The following is a 16,585-nucleotide window of genomic DNA, read 5'->3' as shown; positions in this document are numbered from 1 at the left end:
TTAGGAATGTGAATATGTAAAACACGTTTTACTCTTTTTTTTATGATCAGTTTTCATATGCACTTATTTTGTATTTCATGTTTATTTCCCAGAATAGTTCCTGATTACACTAAAGAGGGTTTTTAGTCTCTCTTACTACAGAGAACCCTTGGTTTGGTCTTGAACGTCATTTTCTGTTGAGTTGAATTTTGAAAGCCAGATAACAACTAGCTCAGAGTTTATGGTATAAGCTATTTTCACTTTAAGTTGATGGTGCAGATCTTGGTTCCTTATCACTTACATTCACTGTTCCTACGTTTTTGTCTCATCCTACAGCTTATACTTCTATATTATCTTTGTTTTTTTGTCTTTGTCCATAGTTTATCTTAATGCTAGGGGGTTACAAAACAATGTGAAGCGCGAAACAATTTCAAAACGATTTTTGCTTTTTTCAAGAGTCTCACTCAATTTCTGCTTATGCCAACTTCTGGAGGTCACAGTGAGGCAACGATATTTGGCTTTCCCATGGATCTGAACGCTCCGCTGGTGTCACTACAATGAAAAATACCTTTGGTGGTAATATTCTACACTCGGAATGTGACCCCTTTGGTCACCTTATTTGTCTTGTGATCAGTTACATTACACTCATTACTGTACACTTCTACGGGTACAACACCAAACATGAGAATGATGAGTTACAATGACATTACACTCATTACTGTACACTTCTACGGGTACAACACCAAACATGAGAATGATCAGTTACAATGACATTACACTCATTACTGTAAACTTCTACGGGTACAACACCAAACATGAGAATGATGAGTTGCTTGAATCTGTAGAGAAACGTATGCATAATTGGTTATGTAAATTTCCCAATTCGTTATTATTGATAGAAGGGGACTTGAACATTAATATAGATAATTCAACTGATAGATGGCCCCCAGGTAGGCAAACCAGTCAGATTTTGGGTTAATACTTTTTATTGAACAGTTTGATCTTACTGATATATGGAGACAGATCATTCACTTGGAGTAACAAAACAGGTTCCAGACAATCCAGAATAGATTTTTGGCTTATATCCAAATGTATTGATAGTGAGTGTGTTACTAAAAATATTTGTACTACTCCCCTCACAGACCATAGGGCCATTTACATTGATATGAAAATATTTACCCCTGATATTAACCTTGGTAGAGCATCCTACTGGAAGCTAAATAGCTCGTTATTAAATAATAATATAGTTAAGTTTGAGGTTAAATATTTGCTCTCACACTTTTGGCAAAGGCCTTGTGAAGAAAAATCTTTTTGCAAGAACTGGGAGCTATTTAAATTTTAGGTGTCCAAATATCTTAGAAAATATGGTAGTAATCTTGTTAAGACCAGAAGAGCTGAGGAGGAAAATGTAATCATTAAGATAACCTCCCTTTCTCAGAGGTCCCCAGCCGGCCTGTCGGGGGAGGAGAAGATGGAACTGATTGAGTTGCAAAATAAACTGGATAACATATTTAGTTTAAATAAACTTGATTATATATAGATTAAATAAACTTGATTATATATAGATTAAATAAACTTGATTTTATATATATATATATATATATATATATATATATATATATATATATATATATATATATATATATATATATATAAAACAGATGGAGTATACATCACGAGGCGGTGGCTCCATCTGCTGGACGTGCCAGGTCTTGACAGGCTCTCTGGACAGGACTAATTGGGGCTGATTGGGAGCTGGTGAGTAATCAAGGGCGGATTGCTCACCAGCTGTGCGAGGCCCATAAAGGTGCCAGAAGGGCAGCACACAAGGACGACTAGGGGAAGTGAGGTGACTTCCAGGTGGTTGGATATGGTTACCCGAGCTAAGATGAGGGAGTTGAGTTTGTGTACCATACAGGAAGACCTGGCGCCCAGGAGAGGGTTTCATGGGCGAGTCTTTTTATTTATTATTTAATAAACACCCTTGAAACCGAGCTAATCATACTCTGTCCGTGTCTGATCTATGTAAAAGTCTTGACCAAACCCCCTGGTCTGCCACAATATATGTACAATTGAAGTCGGAAGTCTACACACACTTAGGTTGGAGTCATTAAAACTCCAACCTAAAACCACTCCACAAATTTCTTGTTAACAAACTATAGTTTTGGCAAGTCGGTTAGGACATCTACTTTGAATGACACAAGTCATTTTTCCAACAATTGTTTACAGACTATTTCAGTATTACAGATTATTTCAAATATAATTCACTGTATCACAATTCCAGTGGGTCAGAAGTTTACATACACTAAGTTGACTGTGCCTTTAAACAGCTTGGAAAATTCCAGAAAATTATGTAATGGCTTTAGAAGCTTCTGATATGCTAATTGATATCATTTGAGTCAGTTGGAGGTGTACCTGTGGATGTATTTCAAGACCTACCTTCAAACTCAGTGCCTCTTAGCATGACACCATGGGAAAATCAAAAGAAATCAGCCAAGACCTCAGAAAGGAAATTGTAGACCTCCACAAGTCTAGCTCATCATTGGGAGCAATTTCCAAAAGCCTGAACGTACCACGTTCATCTGTACTAACAATAGTATGCAAGTATAAACACCATGTGACCACGCAGCCGTCACACCGCTCAGGAAGGAGACGCGTTCTGTCTCCTAGAGATGAACGCACTTTGGTGCAAAAAGTGCAAATCAATCCCAGAACAACAGCAAAGGACCTTGTGAAGATGCTGGAGGAAACAGGTACAAAAGTATCTATATCCACAGTAAACCAAGTCCTATATCGACATAACCTGAAAGGCAGCTCAGCAAGGAAGAAGCCACTGATCCAAAACCGCCATAAAAAAAACTGCACATGGGGACAATGACGGTACTTTTTGGAGAGATGAAACAAAAATATAACTGTTTTGCCATAATGACCATCGTTATGTTTGGAGGAAAAAGGGGGAGGCTTGCAATCCGAAGAACACCATCCCAACCATGAAGCATGGAGGTGGCAACATCATGTTGTGGGGTGCTTTGCTTTGCTGCAGGAGGGACTGGTGCACTTCACAAAATAGATGGCATCATGAGGGAGGAAAATGATATACAATCGTGGCCAAAAGTTTTGAGAATGACACAAATATTAATTTTCACAAAGTCTGCTGCCTCAATTCGTATGATGGCAATTTGCATATACTCCAGAATGATATGAAGAGTGATCAGATGAATTGCAATTAATTGCAAAGTCCCTCTTTGTCATGCAAATGAACTGAATCACAAAAAAACATTTCCACTGCATTTCAGCCCTGACACAAAAGGACCAGCTGACATCATGTCAGTGATTCTCTTGTTAACACAGGTGTGAGTGTTGATGAGGACAAGGCTGGAGATCACTCTGTCATGCTGATTGAGTTCGAATAACAGACTGGGAGCTTCAAAAGGAGGGTGGTGCTTGGAATCATTGTTCTTCCTCTGTCAATCATGGTTACCTGCAAGGAAACACTTGCTTTGCATAAAAAGGGCGTCACAGGCAAGGATATTGCTGCCAGTAAGATTGCACCTAAATCAACCATTTATCAGATCATCAAGAACTTCAAGGAGAGGGGTTAAATTGTTGTGAAGAAGGCTTCAGGGCGCCCAAGAAAGTCCAGCAAGCGTCAGAACCATTTCCTAATGTTGATTCAGCTGTGGGATCGGGGCACCAGCCGTACAGAGCTTGCTTAGGAATGGTAGCAGGCAGGTGTGAGTGCATCTGCACGCACAGTGAGGCGAAGACTTTTGGAGGATGGCCTGGTGTCAAGAAGGGCAGCAAAGAAGCCACTTCTCTCCAGGAAAAACATCCGGGACAGACTAATATTCTGCAAAAGGCACAGGGACTGGACTGCTGAGGACTGGGGTCATTTTCTCTGATGAATCCCCTCTCCTATTGTTTGGGGCATCCGGAAAAAAGCTTGTCCGGAGAAGACAAGGTGAGCGCTACCATCAGTCCTGTGTCATGCCAACAGTAAAGCATCCTGAGACTATTCATGTGTGAGGTTGCTTCTCAGCCAAGGGAGTGGGCTCACTCACAATTTTGCCTAAGAACACAGCCATGAATAAAGAATGATGCCAACACATCCTCCGAGAGCAACTTCTCCCAACCATCCAAGAACAGTTTGGTGATGAACAATGAATTTTCCAGCAGGATGGAGCACCTAGCCATAAGGCAAAAGTGATAACTTAGTGGCTCAGGGAACAAAACATTGATATTTTGGGTCCATGGCCAGGAAAGTCCCCAGACCTTAATCCCATTGAGAACTTGTGGTCAATCCTCAAGAGGCGGGTGGACAAACAAAAACCCACAAATTCTGACAAACTCCAAGCATTGATTATGCAAGAATGGCTGCCATCAGTCAGGATTTGGCTCAGAAGTTAATTGACAGCATGCCAGGGCGGATTGCAGAGGTCTTGAAAAAGAAGGGTCAACTCTGCAAATATTGACTCTTTGCATCAACTTAATGTAATTGTCAATAAAAGCCGTTGACACTTATTGTCACGCCCTGACCTTAGTTATCTTTGTTTTCTTTATTATTTTGGTTAAGTCAGGGTGTGACGAGGGTGGTACGTGTGTTTTTGTCTTGTCTAGGGTTTTTTGTATATCTATGGGGCTTTGGTTTGTCTAGGTAAATGTAGGTCTATGGTGGCCTGAATTGGTTCCCAATCAGAGGCAGCTGTTTATCGTTGTCTCCGATTGGGGATCCTATCTAGGTTGCCATTTTCCATTTTGGTTTTGTGGGTTATTGTCTATGTGTTGATGCCTGTCAGCACTTGTGTTATATAGCTGCACGTTCGTTTTGTTATTTGTTAGTTTGTTTAGTGTTCTTCGTTTTAATAAAGAAGAATGTATTCATATCACGCTGCGCCTTGGTCTCCTCGTTACGAGGAACGTGACACTTATGAAATACTTGTAATTATACTTCAGTATTCCATAGTAACATCTGACAAAAATATCTAAAGACACTGAAGCAGCAAACTTTGTGAAAATGTATATTTGTCATTCTCAAAACTTTTGGCCACGACTGTAGATATATTGAAGCAACATCTCAAGACATCAGTCAGAAAGTTAAAGCTTGGTCGCAAATGGATCTTCCAAATGGACAATGACCCCAAGCATACTTCCAAAGTTGTGGCAAAATAGATTAAGGACAACAAAGTCAAGGTATGGGAGTGGCCATCACAAAGCCCTGACCTCAACCCTATAGACAATTTGTGGGCAGAACTGAAAAAGCGTGTGCGAGCAAGGAGGCCTACAAACCTGACTCAGTTACACCAGCTCTGTCAGGGGGAATGGGCTAAAATTCACGCAACTTATTGTGGGAAGCTAGTGGAAGGCTACCCAAAACGTTTGACCCAAGTTAAACCATTTAAAGGCAATGCTACCATATACTAATTGAGTGTATGTAAACTTCTGACCCACTGGGAATGTGATGAAAGAAATAAAAGCTACTATTATTCTGACATTTCACATTCTTAAAATAAAGTGGTGATCCTAACTGACCTAAGACCGGGTATTTTTACTAGGATTAAATGTCAGGAATTGTGAAAAACTGAGTTTAAATGTATTTGGCTAAGGTGCATGTAAACTTCCGACTTCAACTGTGTACATATAGATAGATAGATTAAAAACAGAAGGAGCCTTTATTAGATCTATGAAAAAAATGACTTGAGGAGGGAGAACAGTATTCATGCTATTTCTTTAGACTTGAGACATGTCACTCTACAAATAACACTATCCACAAGTTAAACATTAGTGGTGTTATTAGAGATGACCAAAAATGTATCTCTAAATACTGTAGCAATTTTTACAGAAAATTGTATTGCTCTACATACTCTCAGGAATCCGCAGATATGTTTCTTGACTCACTGAATAATGTTCACTCTATCAGTGATAGTGAATCTAAACAGTGTGATGAACCCATCCAAATTTAAGAGATTATAGAGTCTATCAAACTTCTAAAGAACAATAAAAGGATAGCCTCATATCATTTTTTTAATTTTTCTAAAGCATTTGACACAGTAGATCATCAGTTCTTCTTCCACTCTCTTGAGACTTGGCTTTGGGGATTTTTTCTGTAAGGCAATTAAGACTCTCTATACAAATGGTAACAGCTCTATCAAACTGAAACAAGTCACCTCACATAGATTTGAGTTAGGACAACCTTGCCTAATTCCTCTCTATCTCTCCGTATCTGTTTTTTAAATCACCCAACTTCTTACAAATTCTTTAAATAATAGTCCTGTACAGGGTATTTCCATAGCTGGTAAAAACAATATTATAAGCCAGCTTGTTGATGATACTACACTTTTTCTGAAAGACCAAATTCCCATATTGATCAATGTGATACAATCCTTTTCCAAAGCATCTGGTCTCTATATTAACATTAATAAATGTGAAACCATGTCTGTCAAAGATTGTGTGACACCTTCATATTATGGTATTTCAGTGAAATAAGAACTTTCATATTTATGCATAACCATTACAAAGGATCAGAAGTCTAGAGGATTACTACATTTTAACCCTCTTATTAAAAAAACCCAGAAGAAGCTAAATCAATGACTACAGAGGGACTTATCTTTAAAAGGAAGAATCCTAATAACCATTGCTGAAGGTATCTCTAAGCTAACATATGGTGCTCTATCTTTATACCTTGACGGTAAAATAAGCAAGGAGATAGACCAGATGCTTTTCAACTTTCTGTGGAGAAATCGTACCCATTACATTAGGAAAACTGTTGCAATGAACACTTATGAGTATGGTGGTCTGAGTTTTCTGGACTTTACTACCGCCAATAATACTTTTAAGATCAATTGGATAAAACAATTCCTAAGAAGACCCACTTCTGTGTGGAATTTTATTCCTCAAAATTTCTTCTCTACTTTTGGTGGCCTTAACTTCATGTTGGTTTGCAATTATAATATTGACAAAGTTCCAGTGAAACTCAGCTGGTTTTCTTGGCATGGTCCTTAATTTATAAGCATACTTTTTCTCCACACAGATATTATATATGGAATAATCGGGATGTTGTATAAAAATGCTTCTTTGTTTTTAGAATATGGGTTCCGAAATAATATCCTATTGGTGAGCCAACTTGTAAATGCAGAGTTTTTAAAAACTTAGTTATAAGGAATTCTTATCACTTTACAAGATCCCTCTAACACTTAAATATTTTGAAATTGTTTTAGATGCCATTCCCTCAGTTGTTGCTTTATTATTCAGGAGCGTGTCAAGACCTGACCCTCCGAACCTACCTTCCATTAACCCTATTGACTGATTTTTCTCAGAGCGATACGAACCTTGTTTCAATAGGATGTTGTATCTAAACCTTATGTCATGCCTTATTGGAATGGATTTATTGATAATACTTATTTCTATGTAATTCATTTCATTCAAGTTTTGGCCAAATTTAATATTCACAAATGTAAATTTACAAACAAAACACCACATTTTCTTACAAAAAGAAATTTAACTATATTTTAAGACAATCAAATACTCTACTAACAAAAAAGCTGTTAGAATGATAAGTGTATGTATGTCCCTTGAGGTCCTTGTGTACTGTGAAATTGTACCCCCTAGCCCAATTGCCCTTTGTATATCATGTTTATATACTTCTGTTCCCCCATGTACTTTCTGAATTGATTTGTTGTTAATTAAAACAATTAAAAAAAAATGTTTTTGAGGAGATGGGAACTCCATTGGAATCGCATAAATGCCACGTTCTATATTATACTACACTAGTTGGTCCTCGAACATTTCAGACTTTCTGATTTGTTTAACGCGGCACGTGGATAACTAATTACAAGCAGTTAGGAAGTCGGAGTCGGACATTATTCATTTTCTAGTTCCGTCTGACACTTGAATGCGACATAACTCCCATTGTGTCACCCATGCGTTGTCATTGGGACGCGAGGTGCATTTTGGGTGATTATCGGACAAGGAGATCAGTCCTTCAAGAAGAGAATGGGAGTCAATTGGGCGCTAGTTGAAAAACACAACATCAGCATGAATAACGTCAACAACATGTACAACATTACAAATGTTTTCCCAAATGTGAGATAATGAACTTGTTCTCTGTAATATCGTATAGCTTTGAAGTTGTGACATTACGTAGTGTCGAGGAAAATAGGCAGGTTTCTCGACTCATACCTTGACTTTCAGAAGGGATTGCCTGACGATTATCGTAGCAACCGCGTGACGCTGCATGACACCGTGAACGCGATTGGTCGACAGTCTTTCCGGGTGGCGCGTTGTACGTTTCTAATCATTTCTCGCTGGTTTTTATGTCCTCCTCGAATAGAGATGGTTTTGGTCACGTGAGACGATTACGAAGATGGTGGAAGTTTCTTTCTTGAAGTGAAGCCGCAAAAGAACCCAAAACAGACAGGGAGATTGCGGAAAGTTGCCTGTAACGTCACGTCTTGAACTTCTTCTGCCCTTGGATTCGGGTAAGCGAAAGGACCGAGGTGGAAAGTCCTCAACCACAATATTTTGCAAACTCACTCTTCCACTGAGCTAGCCAGCCATGACACGAGCTAGCTAGCTTTTTTTGCGATCAGTTGCCAGATGACATTTAACACGTAAACAACAACACCGTTTCAAAGATATTGAATACAAACTCTGCATCCCGGAGTTGAATGCAGCATATGTAAATAACATTTAGTTAGCAATCAGATTTTGGAGTTTCAAGGTTGTCATTTCACTCATTTTGAGACCGAGCTAGCTAGCTAAGCTAACGTTAGCCTCCTTCCTTGTCAATCAAACAGGTCGTCACTAAGCCTTTTGCCAATGTCATGCGCCTGACGATAACGTCAGATCCTAACGATGGCAAACTAAATGCAGCCATTATTATCTGTGTTTATACTATCCAGCCCTAATATTGTTATTGAGTAAGATGCAGTTGGGTATATCTTGCTGTCATCTGTTCACATTTGTGTAAATAACGGCATACTCTGTCATTTCACCAGCCTTACCTTTCCACTTTGTTTTGTGAGCTGAGGGGTGGGGCTGGGTAAATGTAGTTAACCTCACCCATCATAACACACAGTGTATTTGTGAAAGACAGTAGTATTAAGTTCATAGAGTATTTATAAGTTATTTTCTTCAAGATTCAGAGCTCTTCCTTTTGTAATGTTGCTCTGTAACCATTCCATGTTTTTAAACAACAGTTAAACATGCCTGTGTGTATATCAGTAGATTTTTGTCAGTTCTGTGGTAAGTGTAATAGCATATTTTATTCACTTTTGATTAGTTTATAGAATATCTGACACTTTCACAGAAACACAGTCATTCGCTGATGGTGAATCTTTCTTCCTTGTCTCATCTGATGAGCTCCTGACTTGTTGTGAGTCATTTAGCTGGCTTGCAAAGCAGTCCATCACTGTGAGTAACACACAGATCCTTTCTCTGTAGGCCACAGAATCAGTACTGATAAATTATTAATTATTAACTCTGGGTACAGTCAAAGTGAAAGTTTATCCAGAGCTCTTTCTCTCATTTGCACAGGGGAGGTAGGCGGGGGAACATACATTATGCAGAAGCACAGTGAAGTTACCACAAAGCAGGAAAGAAGACTAGGCTATGCTTCCTGGTGCTATTTTCACCAGTTTAATATTCTCTTGTGGCATTTTCCAGAGAGCAAGCATGATTATACAGTGCATTCAGAAAGTATTCAGACCCCTTGACTTTTTTGATATTTGGTTATGTTACAGCCTTATTCTTAAATGGATTCAATCGTTTTTTCCCTCATGAATATTAGAGGTCGACCGATTAATCGGTTGATTAATTAGGGCCGATTTCAAGTTTTCATAACAATCGGCATTTTTGGACACTGATTATAGCCGATTACATTGCACTCCACGAGGAGACTGTGTGGCAGGCTGACTACCTGTTATACGAGTGCAGCAAGGAGCCAAGGTAAGGTGCTAGCTAGCATTAAACGTCTCTTATAAAAAAAACTATCAATCTTAATAAATCCTGTTGCGACTCTAGGGGCAGTATTTTCATTTTTGGAAAAAAAAACGTTCCCGTTTTAAACGGGATATTTTGTCAGGACAAGATGCTAGAATATGCATATATTTGACAGCTTTGGATAGAAAACACTAACGTTTCCAAAACTGTAAAGATATTGTCTGTGAGTATAACAGAACTGATGTTGCAGGCAAAAGCCTAAAATACAGAGGTAGCCATTACTCCAATCGGTCCTACTGAAAAACGTATTCTCCTGACGGATATATTATCGAATAGATATTTGAAAAACACCTTGAGGATTGATTATAAACAATGTTTGGCATGTTTCTGTCGATATTATGGAGCTAATTTGGAATATTTTTTAGCTGTTTTCGTGACTGCAATTTCCGGGCGATTTCTCAGCCAAACGTGAAGGACAAACGGAGCTATTTCGCCTACAAAAATAATATTTTGGGAAAAAATGAACTTTGGCTATCTACCTGGGAGTCTCGTGAGTGAAAACATCCAAAGTTCATCAAAGGTAAACAATTTAATTTGATTGCTTTTCTGATTTTCGTGACAAGGTTGCCTGCTGCTAGCAAGGCATAATTTGAAAATCTGAGATGACAGGGTGATTAACAAAAGGCTAAGCTGTGTTCCAATATATTTCACTTGTGATTTTCATGAATAGGAAGATTTTCTAGGAAGATATATGTCCGTTGCGTTATGCTAATTAGTGTCAGGCGATGATTACGCTCCCGGACCCGGGATGGGGAGTCACAAGAAGTTTTAACATAATCACCAGTTAACTACACATGATTGATGATATTACTAGTTTATCTAGCTTGTCGTGCGTTGCGAATAATTGATGCGGTGCCTGTTAATTTATCGTTTAATCACAGCCTACTTCGCCAAACGGGTGATTTAACAAGCCCATTCGTGAAAAAAGCACTGTCGTTGCACCAATGTGTACCTAACCATAAACACGAATGCCTTTCTTAAAATCAATACACAAGTATATATCATTTTAAACCTGCATATTTATTTAGTATTGCCTGCTAAAATGAATTTATTTTAACTAGGGAAATTGTGTTACTTCTCTTGCGTTCTGTGCAAGCAGAGTCAGGGTATATGCAGCAGTTTCGGCTGCCTGGCTCGTTGCGAACTGTGTGAAGACCATTTCTTTCTAACTAAGACCGTAATTAATTTGCCAGAATTGTACATAATTATGACATAACATTGAAGGTTGTGCAATGTAACAGCAATATTTAGACTTAGGGATGCCACCCGTTAGATTAAATACAGAACGGTTCCGTATTTCACTGAAAGAATAAATGTAATGTTTTCGAAATTATACTTTCCGGATTTGACCATATTAATGACCTAAGGCTCGTTTTTTTGTGTGATATTATAATTAAGTCTATGATTTGATAGAGCAGTCTGACTGAGCGGTGGTTGGCAGCAGCAGGCTCGTAAGCATTCATTCAAACAGCACTTTTCTGCGTTTGCCAGCAGCTCTTTGCTGTGTTTCAAGCATTGCGCTGTTTTTGACTTCAAGCCTATCAACTCCTGAGATTAGCCTGGCACAACTAAATTACCTAAGAGAACATCCAATAGTCAAAGGTATATGAAATACAAATGGAATAGAGAGAAATAGTCCTATAATAACTACAACCTAAAACTTCTTACCTGGGAATATTGAAGACGCATGTTAAAAGGAACCCCCAGCTTTGATATGTTCTGAGCAAGGAACTTAAACATGAGCTTTTTTACATGGCACTTTCTTCTCCAACACTTTGTTTTTGCATTATTTAAACCAAATTGAACAGGTTACATTATTTATTTGAGACTAAATTAATTGTATTGATGTATTATATTAAGTTAAAATAAGTGTTAATTCAGTATTGTTGTAATTGTCATTATTACAAATATATATATATATATATATATATATCGGCCAATTAATCGGTATCGGCTTTTTTGGGTACTCCAATAATCGGTATCAGCGTTGAAAAATCATAATCGGTCAACCTCTAATACATATGCACACAATACCCTATAATGACAAAGCAAAAACAGGTTTTTAGACATTTGAGAATTTTGTACTCAGTACTTTGTTGAAGCACCTTTGGCAGCGATTACAGCCTTGAGTCTATTTGGGTATGACGCTACAAGCTTGGCACATCAGTATTTTGGGAGTTTCTCCCATTCTTCTCTGCAGATCCCCTCAAGCTCTGTCAGGTTGGATGGGGAGTATCGTTGTAGAGCTGTTTTCAGGTCTCTCCAGAGATGTTCAATCGGTTTCAAGTCCGGGCTCTGGCTGGGCCACTCAAGAACATTCAGAGACTTGTCCTGAAGCCACTCCTGCGTTGTCTTGGCTGTGTGCTTAGGGTCGTTGTCCTGTTGGAAGGTGAACCTTCGCCCCAGTCTGAGGTCCTGAGTGCTCTGGAGCAGGTTTTCATCAAGGATCTCTCTGTACTTTGTTCTGTTAATCTTTCCCTCGATCCTGTCTAGTCTCCCAGTCCCTGGCGCTGAAAAACATCACCACAACATGATGATGCTGCTACAACCATGCTTCACCGTAGGGATGGTACCAAGTATTCTCCAGACGTGATGCTTGGCATTCAGGTCCGGGTTCAATCTTGGTTTCATCAGACCAGAGAATCTTGTTTCTCATGGTCTGACAGTCCTTTAGGTGACGTTTGCCAACTCCAAGCGGGCTGTCATGTACCTTTTACTGAGGAGTGGCATCCCTCTGGCCACTCTACCATAAAGGCCTGATTTGCTGATGTGCTGCAGAGATGGTTGTCCTTCTGGAAGGTTTTCCCATTTTCACAGAGGAATTCTGGAGCTCTGTCAGTGACAATCGGGTTCATGGTCACCTCCCTGACCAAGGCTCTTCTCTCCCGATTGCTCAGTTTTGCTGTGGGGCCAGCTCTCGGAAGAGTCATGGTGGTTAAAAACTTCCTTTTAAAATTGATGGAGAACATGTTCTTGGGGACCTTAAACGCTGCAAACATTTTTCGGTACCTTCCCCAGATCTGTGCCTCGACAATCCTCTCTCGGAGCTCTACCGACAATTCCTTCAACCTCATGGCTTGGTTTTTGCTCTGTCATGCACTGTCAACTGTTGGACCTTTTTAATAAACAGATGTGTGCCTTTCCAAATCATGTCAAATCACTTGAATTTACCACAGGTGTTCTCCAATCAAGTTGTAGAAACATCTCAAAGATGATCAGTGGAAGAGGGATGCACCTGAGCTCAATTTCTAGTCTCATAGCAAAGGATGTGAATACTTATGTAAATAAGGTGTTTTTGTTATTTTAATACATTTGCGAACATAAACATTTTTTTTTCTTCACTTTTTATTATGGGGTATTGTGTGTAGATTGAGGGGGGAATCATTTTAGAATAAGGCTGTAACTTAACAAAATGTGGAAAAGGGGATGTGGTCTGAATACTTTTCGAATGCACTGTAGATGTCAATAGGTGTAAGTAAACCCAGACTGCAGTCATTTGTTGTTAGGAATCATAGTATCGATCACACATCTAGGTACTGTTTTGTATATTAATTATTTATTCATCCGTTTTTATTTTTTCTTAACTCAGCTGGATAAGTTGGACACCCAGACTCTGACCTTGTAGCGAGGACTAGTTGGATAATGCCTGGTACAAGCATAATCTTTTATGCTTTATAGCAATATCATGTTATTACCATTCAAAAGAGGTCAATGTGTTTTAGTCGCTGGGTGGTTATCTAATGTAATGCTGACCATAATATTTTATGTTCTTGTTCCATTACGCCTGTAAAGATTAGATAGCCCTCTGTCTATAACATTGTAAAGCATTTGTCACAATGCATTGAACAAAAATATAATTTCTAGAAGTAAGGATGGAAAGGCTATGACTTGCATTGTATGGAATGTGCTTTGAGCCTTTGAATGAATGGTTTACTGAATGTGTGTTTGTTTGTTGCAGGTAGCCAGCCCTATGTCATGGCCTCCAGCGTTGCTAAACCAGGCCCTGGGAATGGCTACCCCATGAAGGCACAACTGCAAATTATGGGTTTGTTCATGATCTCTGTAATTTTCATAATACGTAGTCTATGTCGTGTCATATTTTGGATTTCTTCAGAATGGAAATTAAAAGGTGACATTTGGAGAATTAGGATGCACGTATAGTGTCTGATTTTATATTTCCCTTTTTTATTTTGGTATTGAAGTCTGTTGCATAGCCATGTTTTCTATTGTAGTATAAGGTTTTAGTCCTTAGTAAATAGTTTTTCAGGGTGTGGACTGTTTATTTTGTCTACACTCATAAAAACAGAATAGACCCGAAGTACTATCAATCTAACTCCTACCAGACCGTCTAACTTCTAGCTCTGCCCTAATTGACACGTTTTACATCTCCTCAGTGCTTTCAGCAAAACTGAAAGAAAACAGGAAGAATTGGTTTGGCCCCAGTCCATATGTTGAAGTGGCAGTTGATGGACAGTCCAAAAAGACAGAGAAATGCAACAACACCCACAGTCCCAAATGGAAGCAGCCGCTCACAGTGTAAGTTGTCGTTGTGTTTTTGATGAGTCAGTGTTGAGAACAACTTCTTAATTTGAGTACAAATTCTTTACACAAGTGGCAAGTGTACAGGGTTTACTGAGGATCCACTCATGATATACAGGTAACTGCCAATATAAAGGAAACACCAACAAAGTGTCTTAATAGGATGTTTGGCACCACAAACCAGAACAGCTTCAATGCACCTCAACATAAATTCTACAAGTGTCTAGAACTCTACTGGAGGGATGCCACACCATTCTTCCACGACAAATTCCATCATTTGGTGTTTTGTTGATGGTGGTGGAAAACGGTGTCTCGGGCACCGATCCAGAATCTCCCGTAAATTTTCAATTGAGTTGAGATCTGGTGACTGGCATATGGTTTGCATCATTTTCATTCTCATCAAACCATTCAGTGATCACTCGTGCCCTGTGGATGTCACCTCCTGGGGACGTACCAATGGTTTCCAAAATAATGGCCTGTCCAGCATTTTTATACATGACCTTAAGCATGATGGGACGTTCATTGCTTAATTAACTCAGGAAGCAGGAAGCACCTGCTTTCAATATACTTTGTGTTCCTCATTTACTCAAGTGTTTACATTATTTTGGCAGTTACCTGTAGTAGTTGCAAGTGCCAACACATCCACATAATCAATCCCTTCATTATATAGCTATGGACTCTTACTCTACTGGCCCTTCTTAATTTAGAGTGGGCCACTCTTCTGTTTCAGTATGTCTTGGTGTGGTGTATTAAGAGCAGTCATACTATGGTGTAGTAAGCTGATGGGCTTCCACAACTGTGATTTCCTGCAAGCATTCAGGATCTAACTAGCAGCTGTAGCAGCAGAGTAGGCATGGACACTTGCTTCTAGTCTCCCCGCTAACACTGTTGAAACATTTCTTCAAATGGAATAATCATTATAATAGTAATATATTCAGCCTTTATAGTGCTATTCATTACATAAAGAATCTAAAAGTGCTTTAAGGCAACAAAAAATACAAGAAATGTAGAAAAATAACATAGACGATCATCTTAGACGCTTTCATATATTGCCTCTCACCTACAATATCTGCTATATTTAGTGATTTAACTGTCATTCATTGTCTGTCTTTCATCTTGTCAATAGAATTGTCACTCCTTTTAGCAAGCTAATCTTCCGAGTATGGAGTCACCAGACCTTGAAGTCGGACATATTGTTAGGCATGGCAGCTCTCGAGGTCAGCGAAACACTCAAAGCCAACGACATGAAAAGTGAGTGCCTTCCTTGTATCATGTTATGCATACCTTGCTTGGCTATGTGATGAAGGCCTGTACTGTGTCTGTGGGCTAGTTATCTCTCACACACACGGCACAGGCACCACTTTCCTCTCATAAAGAGTAAATTCAGTCCACTGCCAATTTTCAAATCAAAGGTTATTGGTCACATACACATGGTTAGCAGATGGTATTGCGAGTGTAGCAAAATGCTTGTGCTTCTAGTTCCGACAGTGCAGTAATATCTAACAAGTAATCTAACAATTCCCCCAACAACTACGTAATACACACAAATCTAAAGTGGTGAATGAGAATATGTACATACCCTTAGCCGTGTTAACCCTTGCAGGGCTGCTGACTGAGACGGCATCCCTAGCCACGTCCTCAGAGTATGTGCAGACCGGCTAGCTGGTGTGTTTACGGACATATTCAATATCTCCCTCCCAAGTGTTGTCCCCACTTGCTTCAAGATGTTCACCATTGTTCCTGTAACCAAGAGAGCAAAGGAAACTGAACTAAATGACTATCGCCCCATAGCACTCACTTCTGTCATCATGAAGTGCTTTCAAGAGACCATATCACCTACACCTTACCGGCCACCCTAGACCCACTTCAGTTTGCTTACCGCCCCAATATGTCCACAGACGACGCAATCGCCATCACACTGCCCTATCCCATCTGGACAAAAGGAATATCTAAGGAATGCTGTTCATTGACTACAGCTCAGCATTCAACACCATAGTACCCTCCAAGCTCATCATCAACCTGGAGGCCCTGGGTCTCAACCCCGCCCTGTGCAATTGGGTCCTGGACTTTG

General features: G+C 39.3%; 1 protein-coding gene across 8 annotated transcripts in view; it reads left to right on the top strand.

The window, feature by feature from the left end:
- The first annotated feature begins 8,235 nt into the window (after nt 1–8,235).
- The window catches only part of LOC139368629 (E3 ubiquitin-protein ligase Itchy-like), a 20,188-nt gene continuing 11,838 nt past the window's right edge, over nt 8,236–16,585 (top strand). For 3 of the 8 annotated variants that reach the window (XM_071107729.1, XM_071107732.1, XM_071107727.1), the window contains exons 1-4: nt 8,236–8,453; nt 13,934–14,020; nt 14,370–14,511; nt 15,641–15,765. In XM_071107729.1, the coding sequence (XP_070963830.1) occupies nt 13,951–14,020; nt 14,370–14,511; nt 15,641–15,765 (337 nt within the window). In that variant the 5' untranslated portion in view covers nt 8,236–8,453; nt 13,934–13,950. Of the gene's footprint in view, nt 8,454–9,283; nt 9,388–13,933; nt 14,021–14,369; nt 14,512–15,640; nt 15,766–16,585 lie in introns of all 8 variants that reach the window. The other 5 variants (XM_071107733.1, XM_071107731.1, XM_071107734.1 and 2 more) reach the window with 3 other exon arrangements.

Source organism: Oncorhynchus clarkii, chromosome 16 (genome assembly GCF_045791955.1).
Source record: "Oncorhynchus clarkii lewisi isolate Uvic-CL-2024 chromosome 16, UVic_Ocla_1.0, whole genome shotgun sequence".
In the NCBI taxonomy this organism is placed as follows: Eukaryota; Metazoa; Chordata; class Actinopteri; order Salmoniformes; family Salmonidae; genus Oncorhynchus; species Oncorhynchus clarkii.
This window is presented reverse-complemented; position numbering and strand designations above follow the sequence as displayed.